At 46.3% G+C, this 18,095-nt stretch overlaps 2 protein-coding genes across 3 annotated transcripts in view; one reads left to right on the plus strand and one right to left on the minus strand.

Moving 5' to 3' along the window:
• LOC141106776 (uncharacterized) overlaps positions 1 to 18,095 on the plus strand; it is a 101,693-nt gene that overhangs the window by 36,847 nt on the left and 46,751 nt on the right. The window lies entirely within an intron of this gene.
• Positions 6,038 to 17,367, minus strand: LOC141106616 (gastrula zinc finger protein XlCGF66.1-like). 2 transcript variants are annotated; one of them, XM_073597534.1, is made up of 7 exons: positions 17,067 to 17,367; positions 14,013 to 14,100; positions 13,225 to 13,365; positions 12,170 to 12,248; positions 11,969 to 12,066; positions 11,763 to 11,871; positions 6,038 to 7,167 (listed from the first exon to the last, which is right to left on the minus strand). In XM_073597534.1, the coding sequence occupies exons 2-7, from the start codon at positions 14,091 to 14,093 to the stop codon at positions 6,422 to 6,424; spliced, it is 1,254 nt and encodes a 417-aa protein (XP_073453635.1). In that variant the 5' UTR covers positions 14,094 to 14,100; positions 17,067 to 17,367; the 3' UTR covers positions 6,038 to 6,421. The 2 variants fall into 2 exon arrangements, with proteins under 2 accessions (XP_073453635.1, XP_073453636.1); XM_073597535.1 differs by lacking the exon at positions 17,067 to 17,367 and having other exon boundaries at positions 13,940 to 14,087.

The raw sequence follows: 18,095 nt of genomic DNA on the forward strand, positions 1-18,095 counted from the left end.
CATAGATTCAACAAGGTGCTGGAAACGTTCCTTAGAGATTTTGGTCCATAGTGACATGATAGCATCACGCAGTTGCTGCAGATTTGTTGGCTGCACATCCATGATGCCAATCTCCCGTTCCACCTACATAGTTGCCAACATTATAAAAAAATTTATAGGGACACTTTTTTGGCCTTAGGCGGGGGTCGCATTACAATTAGGGGCGGGGCATGCGTTAGTAAGCGTGGCATAGAAAAAATTAAAATGTGGCTCTGAAAAATGGGCATGGTTTTGTGAAATAGTGGCCGTGGCTTAAAGGGGCGTGCCTCGAAGGGGTGTGGTTAGAGTCTGAGGTGAACGAGGGAAGGAGGGAGAGAGGGATGGAGGGACAGCAGGCCCAGATCCTACACCACAATAGAAATATGTGTATTCCAGAAAGTTTAACAATCAGCAAATAAAGATACTCCAAACACCTGGTGTTAGCACTTCAATCATCCCAGTACCATGGTTGTTATTGTGTCAGGATGATTGAAGCGCATTATTATTACATTGTAATATAAAATTAAATAGTTCAGATCACCATTATACAGAATCAGTGGGACCCCCCGAGTGTGTCACTTGTCACGTCACTTGCCACCAGATGTCCCCAATAGAGTCCCTCCTTACATCACAGGTGTCCCCAGCGGAGTACTTCCTTACATCTCAGTGTCCCCAGCAGAGTGCCTCCTTAGATCTCAGGTCGGTCAGTGTGGAGTGTAGGGGTCCCTCTATGACAGGGGGTAGGTCAGTGTGGAGTGTAGGGGTTCCTCTATGACAGGGGGTAGGTCAGTGTGGAGTGTAGGGGTTCCTCTATGACAGGGGGTAGGTCAGTGTGGAGTGTAAGGGTCCCTCTATAACTGGGGGTAGGTCAGTGTGGAGTGTAGGGGTCCCTCTATGACAGGGGTTAGGTCAGTGTAGGGGTCCCTGGCAATGGGGGGCGTAGTACACACATGCAGTGTGATGAGGTGGGCCCCCCATTCATTCTCCCGGTGCAGTGCTGCTCGCAGTCTGAGCACACATGGCCGGTATACGGAGTGCTGTACAATGCTGAGCCCGGGGCACATCCATGTCTATGCAGGGAGCCTCCAGCATGCTGCCCGTCTCCCTCCCATACACCGGCCCAGGATGAGCGCGGCCTCTACTCACCCCTCACACGTCCGAGCACTGAACACACCACACCACCCACACACCGCACTGGGAATTGGCCTGATTAGTGGGCCGGGACCGGGAGACACTAACATGGCAGACAGAGACTGAGGGGGCGGAGGCCTGTCACAGACGGAGCCTGGGCCTAATACAGCACTGCTCCAAGCACGGCGGGAAGCGGGAGGGACCGGGGGCAGGGGGTGGGCGGCGCTGCAGCTCTTTTTCCATTGTAGCCTCGTTTCTAACCTGTCTGGTCTACTGAGAAATTGATGGCCGGCAGGGACATTATGTCCGCCGGCCGCGGACCTCTAGCGGCGGCGAAAAGACAAAAAAAAAAATAAATCGGGAAAAAAGGGATTTTCTGGGACATTTCCCGGGAAACACTAAAATCGGGAAGAGGGTCTAAATCCCAGGAAATTCAGGAGTATTGGCAACTATGCACCTAGAGTTGCCACCTCATACCTTTAAACCCGAAAACATATTAAATTACAGAGGTTCTGAGGCTAATTTCATGCAGATAAGGCACCAAGTGAGTTTAGATATCACCTTTATCAGCCACAGAACCTGTGTAATTAATATATGTTCGGTTTTAAAGGGATGAAGTGGCAACCCTAGTTCCACCACATCCCAAAGGTACTCTATTGGATGAGATGTGGTGAGTGAGGAGGCCATTGGAGTACAGTGACCTCATTGTCCAGTGGTGAGATGATTGGAGCTTTGTGACATGGTGCATTATCCTGCTGGAAGGAGCCATCAGAAGATGGGGACACTGTAGTCATAAAGAGATGGACATCAACATGGTCAGCAACATTACTCAGGTAGGCCGAGGCATTTAAATGATGCTCAATTGGTATTAAGAGGCCCAAAGTGTGCCAAGAAAATATCTCACACCATTACACCACCACCAGCCTCAACCGTTGATACAAGGCAGGCCAGATCCATGCTTTCATGTTGTTTACACCAAATTCTGACCTTACCATCTGAATGTTGCAGACAGGCAATGTTTATCCAATCTTCTATTGTACAATTTTGGTGAGCCTGAGCGTTTCAGCCTCAGTTTCCAAATTTTTTGTCAGCTGCATTTTTACAGTGACGAAAAACAAATGAAAAGTACAGCACATTTCGTCCGCTAACCAAATCTATGACGAAAATCGTTAACGAGCGAAAACAGGATGTAAACGTGAGGCAGGAACGTTTACCCTCGTAAACTAACTTCCGGGTTTCACACAGCTCCGCTTGCTTCCGCTCTCAGCAATAGAGGATACATAGTGCACTCCGTTTGCAACATTATATTTGAATGCCCAAATAAAAAAAAAAACACTTGCAAGATATTCAGTTAAAACCAGCTCTGCATAGTCCTTCTCACCACTGTGGCTGCGTGACCTCACGGGCTGGGCTCCTCCCCTCTACACGCGTATCGCCCTCTGATTGGGCTTTCTCAGTAGATGCTTCTATTGAGAAAGCCCAATCAGAGGGCAATACGCATGTAGAGGGGAGGAGCCAAGCCCGTGAGCCCTAAGACTCCCTCGCCAAAAGGGGCCCAGGACCCACTCTTCCTGTGTCCAGCACCCTGCATGTAGATTAGGGGCCGGGCACATGGATTAGGGGGTTGGCACGTTCTACCATATTGTATGGGAATGTCCACCGGTTAGAGAGTTTTGGTTGAAAGTCACCACGTTTATCAGCTCAATTTTCCTCATCCCGAACATCTGTAACCCATTAAGGTCTCTTCTTAGTTATATGATGAGGAGTCCCTCTCTAAGAGCGACCAACTTTTTTTGCAATTAGCTTTATTTTTATGCCAAAAAGTCTATAACTTTGCACTGGAAGTCCTCAGCTCCCCCGACTATAGCCTTCTTGGCTTACTTTGGTTAATCAGGAACTCCCACTATACAAACTAACCTATGAAGCTCGAAGCCGTCCTCGTAAATTTCATAAGATATGGGACTTGTGGGTAACCTCTGATTGTACTATCCCAGCAAATTCGTAGAGCGTTGAGCAACAAAACCAGAGTTTTTGCTAAATCTTTTTATTATCTTTTCTGGAATGTTGTCTTTTTTTTTTCGTTTTGAAGATGTTACTTATTGTAAGCTAGTAAATGAATATATGTACCATGTATGTTTTTTTTTAACCCGTGATCCACTTGCGGTGAATGGACACTATTCATACGATGTATAGCAATATTGGGACACTGTTTGCCCCCCCTTTTTTGTGCCAATTTGCTTGAAACTGACTATTGTACAATAAAAATTACCTTTAAAATTTTTTTTTTATTATTTTCTGTAACATTGAGGAGAAACTGCAGTCTGCTCACATAATTTGTAATAAAAAAATCTTGGCCATTCTGAAGCTTCCCTCCAACCACTTTGCATATCATTTTATATACAGTATCTCACAAAAATGAGTACACCCCTCACATTTTTGTAAATATTTTATTATATCTTTTCATGTGACAACATTGAAGAAATGACACTTTGCTACAATGTAAAGTAGTGAGTGTACAGCTTGTATAACAGTGTAAATTTGCTGTCCCCTCAAAATAACTCAACACACAGCCATTAATGTCTAAACCGCTGGCAACAAAAGTGAGTACACCCCTAAGTGAAAATGTCCAAATTGGGCCCAAAGTGTCAATATTTTGTGTGGCCACCATTATTTTCCAGCACTGCCTTAACCCTCTTGGGCATGGAGTTCACCAGAGCTTCACAGGTTGCCACTGGAGTCCTCTTCCACTCCTCCATGATGACATCACAGAGCTGGTGGATATTAGAGATCTTACACTCCTCCACCTTCCGTTTGAGGATGCCCCACAGATGCTCAATAGGGTTTAGGTCTGGAGACATGCTTGGCCAGTCCATCACCTTTATCCTCAGCTTCTTTAACAAGGCAGTGGTTGTCTTAGAGGTGTGTTTGGGGTCGTTATGTTGGAATACTGCCCTGTGGCCCAGTCTCTGAAGGGAGGGGATCATGCTCTGCTTCAGTATGTCACAGTACATGTTGGCATTCATGGTTCCTTCAATGAACTGTAGCTCCCCAGTGCCGGAAGCACTCATGTAGCCCCAGACAATGACACTCCCACTACCATGCTTGACTGTAGGCAAGACACACTTGTCTTTGTACTCCTCACCTGGTTGCTGCCACACACGCTTGACACCATCTGAACCAAATAAGTTTATCTTGGTCTCATCAGACCTCAGGACATGGTTCCAGTAATCCATGTACTTAGTCTGCTTGTCTTCAGCAAACTGTTTGTGGGCTTTCTTGCGCATCATCTTTAGAAGAGGCTTCTTTCTGGGATGACAGCCATGCTGACCATTTTGATGCAGTGTGCGGCATATGGTCTGAGCACTGACAGGCTGACCCCCCACCCCTTCAACCTCTGCAGCAATGCTGGCAGCACTCATATGTCTATTTCCCAAAGACAACCTCTGGATATGACGCTGAGCACATACACTCAACTTCTTTGGTGGACCATGGCGAGGCCTGTTCTGAGTGGAACCTGTCCTGTTAAACCGCTGTATGGTCTTGGCCATTGGCCACCGTGCTGCAGCTCAGTTTCCAGGCCTTGGCAATCTTCTTATAGCCTAGGCCAGTCATGGCGAACCTTGGCACCCCAGATGTTTTGGTACTACATTTCGCATGATGCTCATGTACTAGGCCATCTTTATGTAGAGCAACAATTCTTTTTTTCAGATCTTCAGAGAGTTCTTTGTCATGAGGTGCCATGTTGAACTTCCAGTGACCAGTATGAGAGAGTGAGAGCGATAACACCAAATTTAACACATCTGCTCCCCATTCACACCTGAGACCTTGTAACACTAACGAGTCACATGACACTGGGGAGGGAAAATGGCTAATTGGGCCCAATTTGGACATTTTCACTTAGGGGTGTACTCACTTTTGTTGCCAGCAATTTAGACATTAATGGCTGTGTGTTGAGTTATTTTGAGGGGACAGCAAATTTACACTGTTATACAAGCTGTACACTCACTACTTTACATTGTAGCAAAGTGTCATCACATGAAAAGAACACAACTCCAAGATGACCACTGCCTTGTTAAAGAAGCTGAGGGTAAAGGTGATGGACTGGCCAAGCATTTCTCCAGACCTAAACCCTATTGAGCAACTTTGGGGGATAATCAAACAGAAGGTGGAGGAACGCAAGGTCTCTAACATCCACCAGCTCTGTGATGTTGTCATGGAGGAGTGGAAGAGGACTCCAGTGACAACCTGTGAAGCTCTGGTGAACTCCATGCCCAAGAGGGTTAAGGAAGTGTGGGAAAATAATGGTAGCCACGCAAAATATTGACACTTTGGGCCCAATTTGGACATTTTCACTTAGGGGTGTACTCACTTTTGTTGCCAGCGGTTTAGACATTAATGGCTGTGTGTTGAGTTATTTTGAGGGGACAGCAAATTTACACTGTTATACAAGCTGTACACTCACTACTTTACATTGTAGCAAAGTGTCATTTCTACAGTGCTGTCACATGAAAAGATATAATAAAATATTTACAAACGTGTGAGGGGTGTACTCACTTTTGTGAGATACTGTATACTGTGATTCTGTACTTGCCAAATATGCTGCAGAACTCTACCTCCACTGAGTCTGGCTGCATTCATTTTAACTGTGGGCAGCTGAAGCTGCTGCCTGTTCACTTCCTGGATTTACACAGACACACGCCTCAGCTCTGCAGCTCTCATTGGCCCTCTTATGACTCATCCCCCTCCCCCTTCCTGCCAAACTCTCATGAGAGTGAAAGAGAGAGCTGTGTATGATGTCATAAGCCTAGGCTTTTTACCAGACAAGAAACAGGAAGTGGGATGTAAAAGGTATTTACCGGCAGAAAATAAAATGTTTTACTATCCAAAGTTAAAACAACAAAGGGCAGAAGATTTATTAGATGGAAAAAATTACTGAAGTACCATTTTAAAGCTGCCCACCCCCATTCTTTAACATTAAAGGTTTCTAATGACCAGTATCATAGATTTGTTGTTGAAAGTTTCATGGAGATCAGTGAAATATTTAGGAATGCTTAGGAATGTAGGCAAAAGGCAGATTTCTCTTTTTGCCAACAAAAGGGAAAAAGGAAAACTGGAAGGAGGTGCTTGTTACAGCGAGTGAGGACATGAACACCTGCACCCTGCAGGAATTGGCACCATTATCATTTAATGAGCAAGAAAGGGCTTGGAGTTCTCTTATGGGCAGAGTAGATAAAATCTGTGGACTGATCCTTTAAGCTCCCTCCGAAAACGATCAGGTCTTCCCACCGGTGTGAACTTTCTGATGACCGAGAAGGTTGGCCTGCTGCCCAAAACATTTGCCGCAGTCCCGGCAAATAAAAGGTTTTTCCCCAGTGTGGGTTCGGTTGTGTATGACCAGGTGCGACTTGTGCTTGAAGAGCTTCCCGCACAGCGGACAGGGGAAGGGTTTCTCCCCCGTGTGAATCCTCTGGTGCCCGGCGAGGTGCGACTTGCGGGTGAAACACTTCCCGCACTCGGAGCAGGCAAAGGGCTTCAGCCCCTTGTGGATCTTCATGTGCCGGATTCGGTTGGACATGTGGGTGAAGCATTTGCCGCATTCGGAGCACGGGTAGATTTTGTCGGTTGGCCTTGCTCGTGTGCGTGTAATGATTCGATTCGAACTTGGAATACCAGAGTTGTCTCCTTGAGCAGGTTGCACAGTGTCCACATCTTCGGGACTGGAGAAGGGTTTCTTTGCTGTGTGTTTTCTCTGGTGCCCGGTGAGATGAGTCTTGCGGGTGAAACACTTCCCGCATTCGAGGCAGGGAAAAGGCTTCAGCCCCTTGTGGATCTTCATGTGCCGGATTCGGTTGGACATGTGGGTGAAGCATTTGCCGCATTCGGCGCACGGGTAAATTTTGTCAGTTGGCCTTGCTTGTGTGAGTGTAATGATTTGATCTGAACTCGGAATACCAGAGTTATCTCCCTGAGAAGGTTGCACAGTGTCCACATCTTCGGCCATCCGGCTGTAGTGCCCATCTGTTGGGGGGGGCGTAAAAAATATTAACCTTAAAACCTTTAAAAACTTTTTGTTTTATTTAAATTATTAGTTTGGCCAGTACTTTACAATATAAAAAGAGACAGTACAGTTACAATACTTCATGTATGACGAAACGCGTCTGGAGGAGGGCGCGTACTAACGTCACCATACGAGTTTACTAGGAGGACAGGCTCCGTTTGTTTGTTGCCGGCCGGCATTACTTTTAACATATGCGATATTCAACCTACAGATGTAAGTGCAATATCTTTTTTATAAATAAAGCATTTAGACTGTATTACGCTATGGTCAGTCTTCTATTATTGGGGCATTTACCTAAGTGAATACGGACTCCATAGACAGTGAGAGGTAGAGATCTGCACCATCCAGTCCGCTGGAACCGGTTTTTGACTGACATCTGAAACCTAAAGGCTGCGGCTGGGTTATAGCCATCTGCCCTTTATGCTTGCCATCTGGTAAGCAGATCTTCATTATGGTGGCTGGGCACTCTCCTGTTTGTGCATAATCACTGTGGTGTCATTAAGAGGAAATAATGATCCAATATGGACTTTATATGTCTTGACTTGATTGATTGAGACTCTTTAGTGCAGCTTCTCTCTTTTAAGTTACTTTTTGTGTGTATCCCACTTCATGCTGCTACTTATGTTGTTTATCTTTCATTTAATTGAGTCATTTTTTAGCGCAGTTTCTTTTTTGCCTTTTCAACAGTTACAATAGATTTAGAACAAGAGGGCTTTGAGGGCTTTGCTTGCGAGAGCTTGTAGGCAGGTGCAGTCTACTGTCTCCACTGCAGGTGGCGCTCAACTGCAGCAGCAATACAGAGGGAGAGGAAGTCATGGGGAACAGGGTTCCTCTATGGTTTTTAAATCACTTGGGCAGTGATCCAATTGGATGCTGGTCACCCATGTGACTCTGGTGGCCATTTTGGGTGTGGCAGAGTCTATTTAATTACCTGAAATCTGGGTTTGGCGCGCTTTATGAAGGTGGGTAGAGTAGGGAAATGTACCCAGTCTGTGAGGGACAGTACTGGCGATAGAGAAAGGTTCCTGACAAGGATGGAAAGCATAGGGTCGCATATATCTGGATACCTTCCTGATTGGGCATGAGATGACCAGGCCGCATTTTGTCCCCGTTGATTTGGCTGGAACTTACTTCTTCAGGTTATTGGAACTGTAATGCCCCGTACACACGGTCGGATTTTCCGATGGAAAATGTCCGATCGGAGCGTGTTGTCGGAAATTCCGACCGTGTGTGGGCTCCATCGGACATTTTCCATCGGATTTTCCGACACACAAAGTTTGAGAGCAGGATATAAAATTTTCCGACAACAAAATCCGTTGTCGGAAATTCCGATCGTGTGTACACAAATCCGACGGACAAAGTGCCACGCATGCTCAGAATAAATAAAGAGATGAAAGCTATTGGCTGCCCTGTTTATAGTCCCGACGTACGTGTTTTACGTCACCGCGTTCAGAATGATCGGATTTTCCGACAACTTTGTGTGACCGTGTGTGTGCAAGAAAAGTTTGAGCCAACATCCGTCTGAAAAAATCCTAGGATTTTGTTGTCGGAATGTCCGAACAAAGTCCAACCGTGTGTACGGGGCATTAGTGTGCCAGTTGGAGAACTGTCCTACCATTTTTGTTGTGAATTGTTGCTGTACTGTTACTTCAATATAAGTACAACCTTCAATCTTACAAAAGGGGGGCAATTAATACAAAAAGGTACAGTGAGGGGAAAAAGCATTTGATCCCCCTGCTGATTTTGTACGTTTGCCCACTGACAAAGAAATGGTTGGTCTATAATTTTAATGGTCGGTTTATTTTAACAGTGAGAGACAGAATAACAACAAAAATATCCAGAAAAACGCATTTCAAAAAAGTCATAAATTGATTTGCATTTTAATGAGTAAAATAAGTATTCGCAAAACATGACTTAGTACTTGGTGGCAAAACCCCTTGTTGGCCAGCACAGAGGTCAGACGTTTCTTGTAGTTGGCCACCAGGTTTGCACACATCTCAGGAGGGATTTTGTCCCTCTCCTCTTTGCAGATCCTCTCCAAGTCATTGAGATTTCAAAGCTGACGTTTAGTAACTCGAACTTTCCGCTCCCTCCACATATTTTCCATGGGATTAGGGTCTGGAGACTGGCTAGGCCTCTCCAGGACCTTAATGTGCTTCTTTTTGAGCCAATCTTTTGTTGCCTTGGTTGTGTGTTTTGGGTCATTGTCATGCTGGAATATCCATCCATGTCCCATTTTCAATGCCCTGACTGAGGGAAGGAGGTTCTCACCCAAGATTTGACCGTACATGGTCCCTTTGATGCGGTGAAGTTGTCCCCTTAGTAGAAAAATACACCCAAAGCATAATGTTTCCACCTCCATGTTTGACGGTGGGGATGGTGGTCTTGAGGTCATAGGCAGCATTCCTCCTCCTCCAAACACGGCGAGTTGAGTTGATGCCAAAGAGCTCGATTTTGGTCCCACCTGACCACAACACTTTCACCTAGTTCTCCTCTGAATCATTCAGATGTTCATTAGCAAACTTCAGACAGGCCCGTACATGTGCTTTCTTGAGCTGTGGGACCTTGCGGGCGCTGCAGGATTTCAGTCCTTTACGGCGTAGTGCGCTACCAATTGTTTTCTTGGTGACTATGGTCCCAGCTGCCTTGAGATCATTGACAAGATTCTCCCGTATAGTTCTGGGCTGATTCCTCACCGTTCTCATGATCATTGAAACTCCACGAGGTGAGATCTTGCATGGAGCCCCAGACGAGCTGAGATTAGGAGCACTCTCAAAGGGAATGCTCCTAATCTCAGCTTGTTACCTGTATAGAAGACAACCAGGAGCCAGAAATCTTGCTGATTGATAGGAGATCAAATACTTATATCATTTATTAAAATGCAAATCAGTTTATAACTTTTTTGAAATGCGCTTTTCTGGATATGTTTGTTGTTCTGTCTCTCACTGTTAAAATAAACCGACCATTCAAATTATAGACTGATCATTTCTTTGTCAGTGGGCAAAGTAACAAAATCAAAAGGGGATCAAATACTCCCCCCCCCCCCACTGTAATAAATTTGGGGTAGTGATTGAATGTAGAAAGTAAAAGTTTAGTTGGTAGTTTAGCCCCTCCTAGCATAGGATGTTTGGTAAATTCAGTTCTTGGCTTCTGTAATCAAGGGAGTAGTGATCATTTCACCTGGTCTGTTTAAGTTTTCACAAGCTGGGAGTTTGATTGTCTCCTCATGCTATTGCGTGAAGCACTGGAGAGCTGGGTTCCTTCTCCCCAAGAGGGTTCCAGACCCTTAGGCAGGCCATGGATTTTATAGCTTTTCTATAGGCCTTAGTGGTGACAGGAATGAGGGTCTGGATGGACTTTGCTAGATCTGATTGTAGAACCTCACCACTAGGGATCTGGTCTGGAGATAAACTGGCCCACTCAGTGGACCATGCCCAGAGGAAGCTAGATTGTAGCAGCTGTCCTGGAGACTTGTGAGTAAAGACCCTAAATTGATCTCTGTGACTGTTAGTATTCTGCAGATTGCATGGGGTACCAGACGTTGTGCATCAGTGCAAGGTAACTAGATACCAAAGAGTTCTGCCTCATGGTCCCCATCTGTGGGGCAATAGACTCTCCAACACCCACAATTACTCAAGGAGAAGATTGTCCTCTAATTGCTACGTTCTAATCGTTTTGTAGTATACAATGCCCTAACCCTCTCTCCTGTTAAAGTTATTCAAGCAATAAATTACAAAAGACGTCCGATATACCAGTGGTCTCCAAACTGCGGCCTGGGGGCCAGATGTGGCTCTTTGCTTGCTGTTATTCAGCCCCAGGGGCATGATTTCATCCACTGGCCAACAATGGGGAATAATTCCCCCCACTGACCCCAACAAAGGGGCGCAATTCGTCCCAATGACACCAATAATGGTGCAAAATTCCTCCCAATGACACCAAGATAGCTCACAATTACTACTGGCACTAAAGATGGGGTATTGTTTTTTTCCATTGACATCAGGGGCTTTTCTAATCTCAGTGGCCATAGTCTGGCCCCCAAAAAGTCTTTATTTAGAACATTTGAAGACCCCTGCCCTTGACTGATTCATTGGAGCTGGAGTGTATGGACTGGTGCTTGGGAGACTAGCAGCCTCTGTACTGTTAAGGAAGATCCAGCTGTTACCAGCGGACCCTATGGGGGTAGTCTAAGGCAGCATAGGCTTCCCTCAGAAGGTTCATTTTTAGAGATTGCCTAGGGATTGCGAATAGAGTAGGAGATAGCTGGAAAGATTGGGGTAGAGAGTTCCAGAAGATGGGAGAGGCTCTGGAGAAATCCTGGAGTTAGGCGTGGGAGGAGGTAATGAGGGGGCAAGAGAGCAGGAGGTCTTGGGAAGAGTGCAGAAGATGGTTAGGGTGTATATTGAGATGAGGTTCATGATGTAGCTTGGGACAGAGTTGTAGGTGAAGCTTACTACCTTTCCCAAAGATAAAGCTTATGTACAGTATGTTGGGCTATGGTTGATCAGGATCAGACAAGAAAATGAGAATCGGTGAAGAGTATGCATGTACTGCTCACCTGGGGTAATAAATGTTGGGCTGTCCTCCTCCAAACATGGCTGTTCATCAGTCAAATACAAATCTTCACCCTCTACAATTTCTACCTTGATACCAACCAGGTCTTCAACCTACAAATAAAGCAAAGTTTAATGGATCGAGAAGAACCAGTGTTTAACAACCACAAGTTGAGTCACCATGGTCTTTGGTGAGACCCTCAGTATCTACCTGATGATGTTGAGGGATGGTGTGATCCTCCTGTGTGGAATCCCGGGAATGCAGAGAATAGGGACATCCGTCTGGTGAGTTACGGTCACTGAAACCATCTGTGAGAAACACACACGTTGACTGAATAAGTATTGTATATACGGTATGTGGCTGATGGGTGGGAAGTTTTCTATAGTTGCTTTGAATAAAGACTCATCTTACCCGTTGATGTGTAGGTCGGATGATTCTCCTTCTTGATGTCCTTGTACAAATCCTTGTGTCCCTCTATATGATTCCAATCCTACACAAAGAACAAGTTACTTGACCTAAAAGTTGAACTGAGACTCAATGTTTTTCTTGTTTTGGATAGATTGTGGATGGGATAGAACCTCTATCAGAATTTTTCCTGGTGACCAAAGTGACAAGGCAGAGGCATAACTAGAACTTTCAGGGCTCCAAAGCAAGAAACCATGAAGGGCCCACCTGACCCCCAGCCGGGGCCCTTTCCCCCAAGCCCTGGAGGGGGCATATAGAGGAACCAATGCCTTCCATTTTCCTCCTGAAGCCGCAGAATGCCTGCAGGAGGGAGAAGAGGAGAAGCAGGCTAGGAGGAAAATAAGAGGGCATCGGTTCCTCTATATGTTGCCCTGCTGCCCCTCCAATCCAGGTGTACAGGGGAACTGCACAAGCCCCCCTAGAGCATAGGGCCGAATCGCAATTGCGACCCCTGTGACCCTTATAGTTACGCCATACGCTGATTAGGTTTCCGGCTCCATTTAGAACATACTCTGAAAAAAACTGACAGCTCCCACACAAGGTTACTTCAGAAAGAAAGATCCCCTCTTTGAACCTGGTTGCAACTGTGGTGTGGTGTACAGAGATAATGCCCAAGGCTTAGCCACTCCATGGCCAAATGTCTATTAGCTAGGAAGGGAGCTCCGATAGAAACTGGAACATTATGTTCCATCTATAGCTTGCCTTTTGAGTACATCATATGCTATGTGGATTTCCTGTGAGAAAGAGAAGACAAGGGAGGAGTTGACCCCTATCCTATCCCTATTATGCTGTGTCTCCGTAACCAAATGATGTCCTCCTGTGGGCATATGGAGAACATATTAAAGTGGTTGTAAAGTCAGAAGGTTTTTTTTTTATCTTAATGCATTCTATACAAAACCACTAGAAAAAAAACTGAGACTTTACAATCACTTTAAGTCATCATCAAGGCATACTCCTGGCTAGGTACTGAAAAATGTCCCATAATTCCCGGCACCGCTCACCTCTCTCATCAGCAGCTCAATGATGTTGCTGGTGACTTCCATGATCTTTTTGTTGTTCTTTTTTAACTTCCTGCTCATGCCACGTAAATGATTGTTCAGATTGAAGTGCTCTCCAGATGTCTTCTTCACTACAGTGTATTCCTGTACATTGAGACACCAATATCAATACATATAGACTGTGACATTTCCCAGAATCCTCCTCACCTCTCCATTCAGCGCTGTGTTTTATTAATAGAGATAAAAGTGATGTCATGTGACCTCCCAGAATCCTCCTCACCTCTCCGGTCAGGTCTGTGCTTTATTAATAGAGATAAGAGTGATGTCATGTGACCTCCCAGAACCCTCCTCACCTCTCCGGTCAGGTCTGTGTTTTATTATTAGAGATAAGAGTGATGTCATGTGACCTCCCAGAATCCTCCTCACCTCTCCGGTCAGGTCTGTGTTTTATTAATAGAGAAAAGAGTGATGTCATGTGACCTCCCAGAATCCTCCTCACCTCTCCGGTCAGGTCTGTGCTTTATTAATAGAGATAAGAGTGATGTCATGTGACCTCCCAGAATCCTCCTCACCTCTCCGGTCAGGTCTGTGCTTTATTAATAGAGATAAGAGTGATGTCATGTGACCTCCCAGAATCCTCCTCACCTCTCCGGTCAGGTCTGTGTTTTATTAATAGAGAAAAGAGTGATGTCATGTAACCTCCCAGAATCCTCCTCACCTCTCCAGTCAGGTCTGTGCTTTATTAATAGAGATAAGAGTGATGTCATGTGACCTCCCAGAATCCTCCTCACCTCTCCGGTCAGCAGGTAGATGATCTCCAGGGTGAGGTTGAATATTCTCTCGGTCATGTGGCTTCCATCCTTCTCCATCATGGAGTCTCTGAATAATAAAAACATGTTTAAAGATAAGCACCCTCTAAAACATATTTCATTGTTGTATTGCTGCTGGCATGCTAAATATCTGAGCCACCAACTCGTATGTCTTAGGGACCCCAGTAGTAGTCTTTGTGGAACAATCCGGTTCTTGACCAATCATATACCAATACTGATGGCATTGTTACCCTATCAGATGTGTTTTATGAAGGTGTCATGCACTCATTTATGAAATTACAGGAGAAGTATGGTCTACCACGCTCCTCTTTTTTACGTATGTCTGCAATACCATCACAGTTTAGAAATTAGAATATCTGTCTAAGTGCCCACTGATAGACACCTTGAAATCACAGGGCCCTAAAGGGTTGGTCTCAACTTCATACTCCCATCTATTACATACCAAACTGGGCGAAAGCCCTTTACAGTAAAAAAAACTAAATTGCAAGTTTTTATGCATACTTTGACAGACAAAGTTTTGAATGACGCGTTTCTCTAATGCACTATATTGTCAAAAGTATTGTGACGCCTGCCTTTACACGGACATGAACATCCCAGTCTTAGTCCATAGGGTTCAATATTGAGTTGGCCCACCCTTTGTAGCTATAACAGCTTCAACTCTTCTGGGAAGCCTGTCCACAAGGTTTAGGAGTGTGTCTATGGGAGTGTTTGACCATTCTTCCAGAAGCGCATTTGTGAGGTCAGGCACCAATGTTGAACGAGAAGGCCTGGCTCGCAGTGGCGTCGCTATGGGGGTGCAGGCGGCGGACTGCACCTGGGTGACAACCTCCAGAGGGGTGACATCATGCTTCCTGCCCGCACTTCTTCCCTCCCCATTGGCCATAGCAGAGGGCCAATCAGAAGAAACTATAGGGGCATGGAGTCCCAGAAGATTGGTGGTGTTGGCAGCCCAATTGTTCTCCACAGGGAGCAGGCTACAGCCCCCAGCATGCACTCTGCTGGGGGAGGGAAGAGAGAGAACCTGGAAACAAGCTGAGGGAATGAGTGCTACGCTCGGGACAGCCATCAGAAATTTTGGGTCCCCTTACACAGCGTTAGGCCTGGGCCCAACCACCCAATATTCCCCACGGACCGTCCACTGGCCGTCCCACTGAATCCACCCAGTGGCCATCACTCATCAAATGGGGTGGGTCCGGATGACACTCTATGTGCCCACAATGGAACAGACTGCTGCAGGGGTGGAGAATTGTGGTGGGGGGTAGATGTTGGAGAGGGCCAGAGGAGAGACAGAACGATGGGGGAAAGTACAGCAGCTAGAAGAGAGAGCAGACAGAGCTGCTCAGGACACAGTCATCTTGGGACAGCTTAATGAAGATCTTGGTAACTATGTGGGTTCAAGGAGCCACTGCTTTGGGCCCCACAACAATGACCAGGCCCGGGGCAGCTGTCCCTTTTGCACCACGTTAAAGACGGCCCTGGTTGGGGCCCGGGCCTCTCGGAAAACACTCGGGCCTCCTACATGTGTATGGGCTGTCCCCCCCTGATGGAAGCCCTGGCTACGCTGTAGAAGCTACAGGAGACATGAAAAAGAAAGAGGACTGTGTGCTGGGGGAAGTAATGGTTCAAGCATCACCAGAGCTAGCAAAACTGTACCCGCACCACCAGAGAGAGAGCCTCATGCTACCCGGCCCCACCAAAGAGAGCGCGCCACGCTGCCCAGCCCCACCAGAGAGAGAGCGCCACGCTGCCCAGCCCCACCAGAGAGAGAGAGCCACGCTGCCCAGCACCACCAGAGAGAGAGACACACACACACATACTGCTCAGCACCACCAGAAAGAGCGCCACGCTGCCCAGCACCACCAGAGAGAGAGCCACGCTGCCCAGCACCAACAGAGAGAGAGAGCCACGCTGCCCAGCACCACCAGAGAGAGAGAGCCACGCTGTCCAGCACCACCAGAGAGAGAGAGAGAGAGAGAGAGAGACACACATACTGCTCAGCACCACCAGAAAGAGCGCCACGCTGCCCAGCACCACCAGAAAGAGAGCGCCACGCTGCCCAGCACCACCAGAAAGAGAGCGCCACGCTGCCAAGCACCACCAGAAAGAGAGCGCCACGCTGCCCAGCACCATCAGAGAGAGAGCCACGCTGCCCAGCACCACCAGCGAGAGAGAGAGACACATACTGTTCAGCACCACCAGAAAGAGCGCCACGCTGCCCAGCACCACCAGAATAAGAGCGTCACGCTGCCCAGCACCAACAGAAAGAGAGCGCCACGCTGCCCAGCACCACCAGAAAGAGCCACACTGCCCAGCACCACCAGAAAGAGCCACACTGCCCAGCACCACCAGAAAGAGCCACACTGCCCAGCACCACCAGAAAGAGCCACACTGCCCAGCACCACCAGAGAGAGCCACACTGCACAGCACCACCAGAGAGAGTCACACTGCACAGCACCACCAGAGAGAGAGAGAGCGCCACGCTGCCCAACACCACCAGAGAGAGACACACCTCCTAGCACCATCAGAGAGAGCCACACTGCCCAGCACTAAGGATGAGCTCCGGCGTGTTCGCACAGCCAACGTGCAGAGCCCGCCAGGAAGTTGGCACTGCGCTAATCACAGGTAGTGAGACATTGTCCCGATGTGCAGCTGCAGAGATCAGGAAATGTCTCACTGCCTGTGATTAGCGCACCTTTATGAAGGTTTATTGTGAAGGATGGCAATAAAGAGAATTTGTTTGTTTTCTGATACCAGTCACCTAACATTTTAGACATACCTCGTATGTACGTACACGCTGCACTTTTATGCATTTGTACATTTTTGTACAACTGTTTGAGAGCAATAAACAGACTTTTAAATATAAAAAAGTGAGCTTAGCCATTCAACAGACGACTTGCTCAGCTCTACGGACTGTTTATTGTTGTATTTTTAAATTGCAATTAAGTGTAACCTTTACAACATAACAATATTATTACAGCTACCAAAAATATTAATTATAGTAACAATCATTATTACCTTTTCCCGGAGGATCTCAGTACAGAAGCTCAGCTCCTGCAGATTGGTCTCGAAATGGGAAGTAGAGTGGCAATACTAAGGGATTCTGGGAGTTATAGTCCTGGGCAAATTTCTGATTTTGACCTTGAAAATATGTCCGCCGGTTCCTTGCTGCTCCCAGGGAACTTGAACCTCTAGTGTTTTAAGCGGCCTTTAAGCCACTCCTGCAGTTCTGGCACATGTTGTCCCTCCATCTTTTTATTGTGATAGAACAAAAAGGGGCTGAGGCTAAAAACGAAGTCCAGAGTGTCCAGTTTTTAGCAGCAAGCCTCTCTCTTTTGAGTGAAGTGGACCACAATAAAATGGCTGCTGCCGCTCTTGAGGACAGGAAGTCAACTGGTGGTTGTAGGTTCAGGCAGGAAGTTCCAGGGTGAAAGGTGAAGAGGCAGGAAGTTCCAGGGTCAAAGTTGAAGAGGCAGGAAGTCAAACTGAGCCATTGATGTTACTGGCAGCCAGTGTTACATCCATAGCACAGCATGAGAACTAAGGAGCCCTAAGCATTTGCTGACCCACATCAAAATAAATACTAAATCCGATAAAATGATTGGATGTTACATTGCTACTATAACTCCACGGCAGCAAAACTAAAAATAAATAATCAATATATCCATTCATACAGGAGTGATGCATGCTTTTATGTACAAAGATGTCAATGTCTAGGTGGATAGCCTTTAGAAGTAAGAACGGCTTTGCACCTTTCTGGCATATTTAACCACTTCAATACCGGGCACTTATACACCTTCGTGCCCAGACCAATTTTCAGCGTTCAGCGCTGTCGCACTTTGAATGACAATTGCGCAGTCATGCTACGCTGTACCCAAACTACATTGTAATCATTTTGTTCCCACAAATAGAGCTTTCTTTTGGTGGTATTTGATCACCTCTGGGATTTTTATTTTCTGCTAAACAAATTAAAAAAAAGACTGAAAATTTTGAAAAAAAAAAACGTTTTTTTTGTGTTTCTGTTACAAAACTTTGTAAATAAGTACG

Source organism: Aquarana catesbeiana, linkage group LG08, assembly GCF_042186555.1.
Source record: "Aquarana catesbeiana isolate 2022-GZ linkage group LG08, ASM4218655v1, whole genome shotgun sequence".
NCBI classification, from domain to species: Eukaryota; Metazoa; Chordata; class Amphibia; order Anura; family Ranidae; genus Aquarana; species Aquarana catesbeiana.

Bases quoted from the DNA above. Each gene is read 5' to 3' on its own strand.
- LOC141106616 (XM_073597534.1), bottom strand. From the start codon at position 14,093: ATGATGGAGAAGGATGGAAGCCACATGACCGAGAGAATATTCAACCTC. The intron at 12,067-12,169 runs GTAAGATGAGTC...TGTTTCTCACAG, and splicing joins TCCGACCTACACATCAACGG to ATGGTTTCAGTGACCGTAAC. The intron at 7,168-11,762 runs GTGAGCAGTACA...CCCCCCCAACAG, and splicing joins CCCAACATTTATTACCCCAG to ATGGGCACTACAGCCGGATG.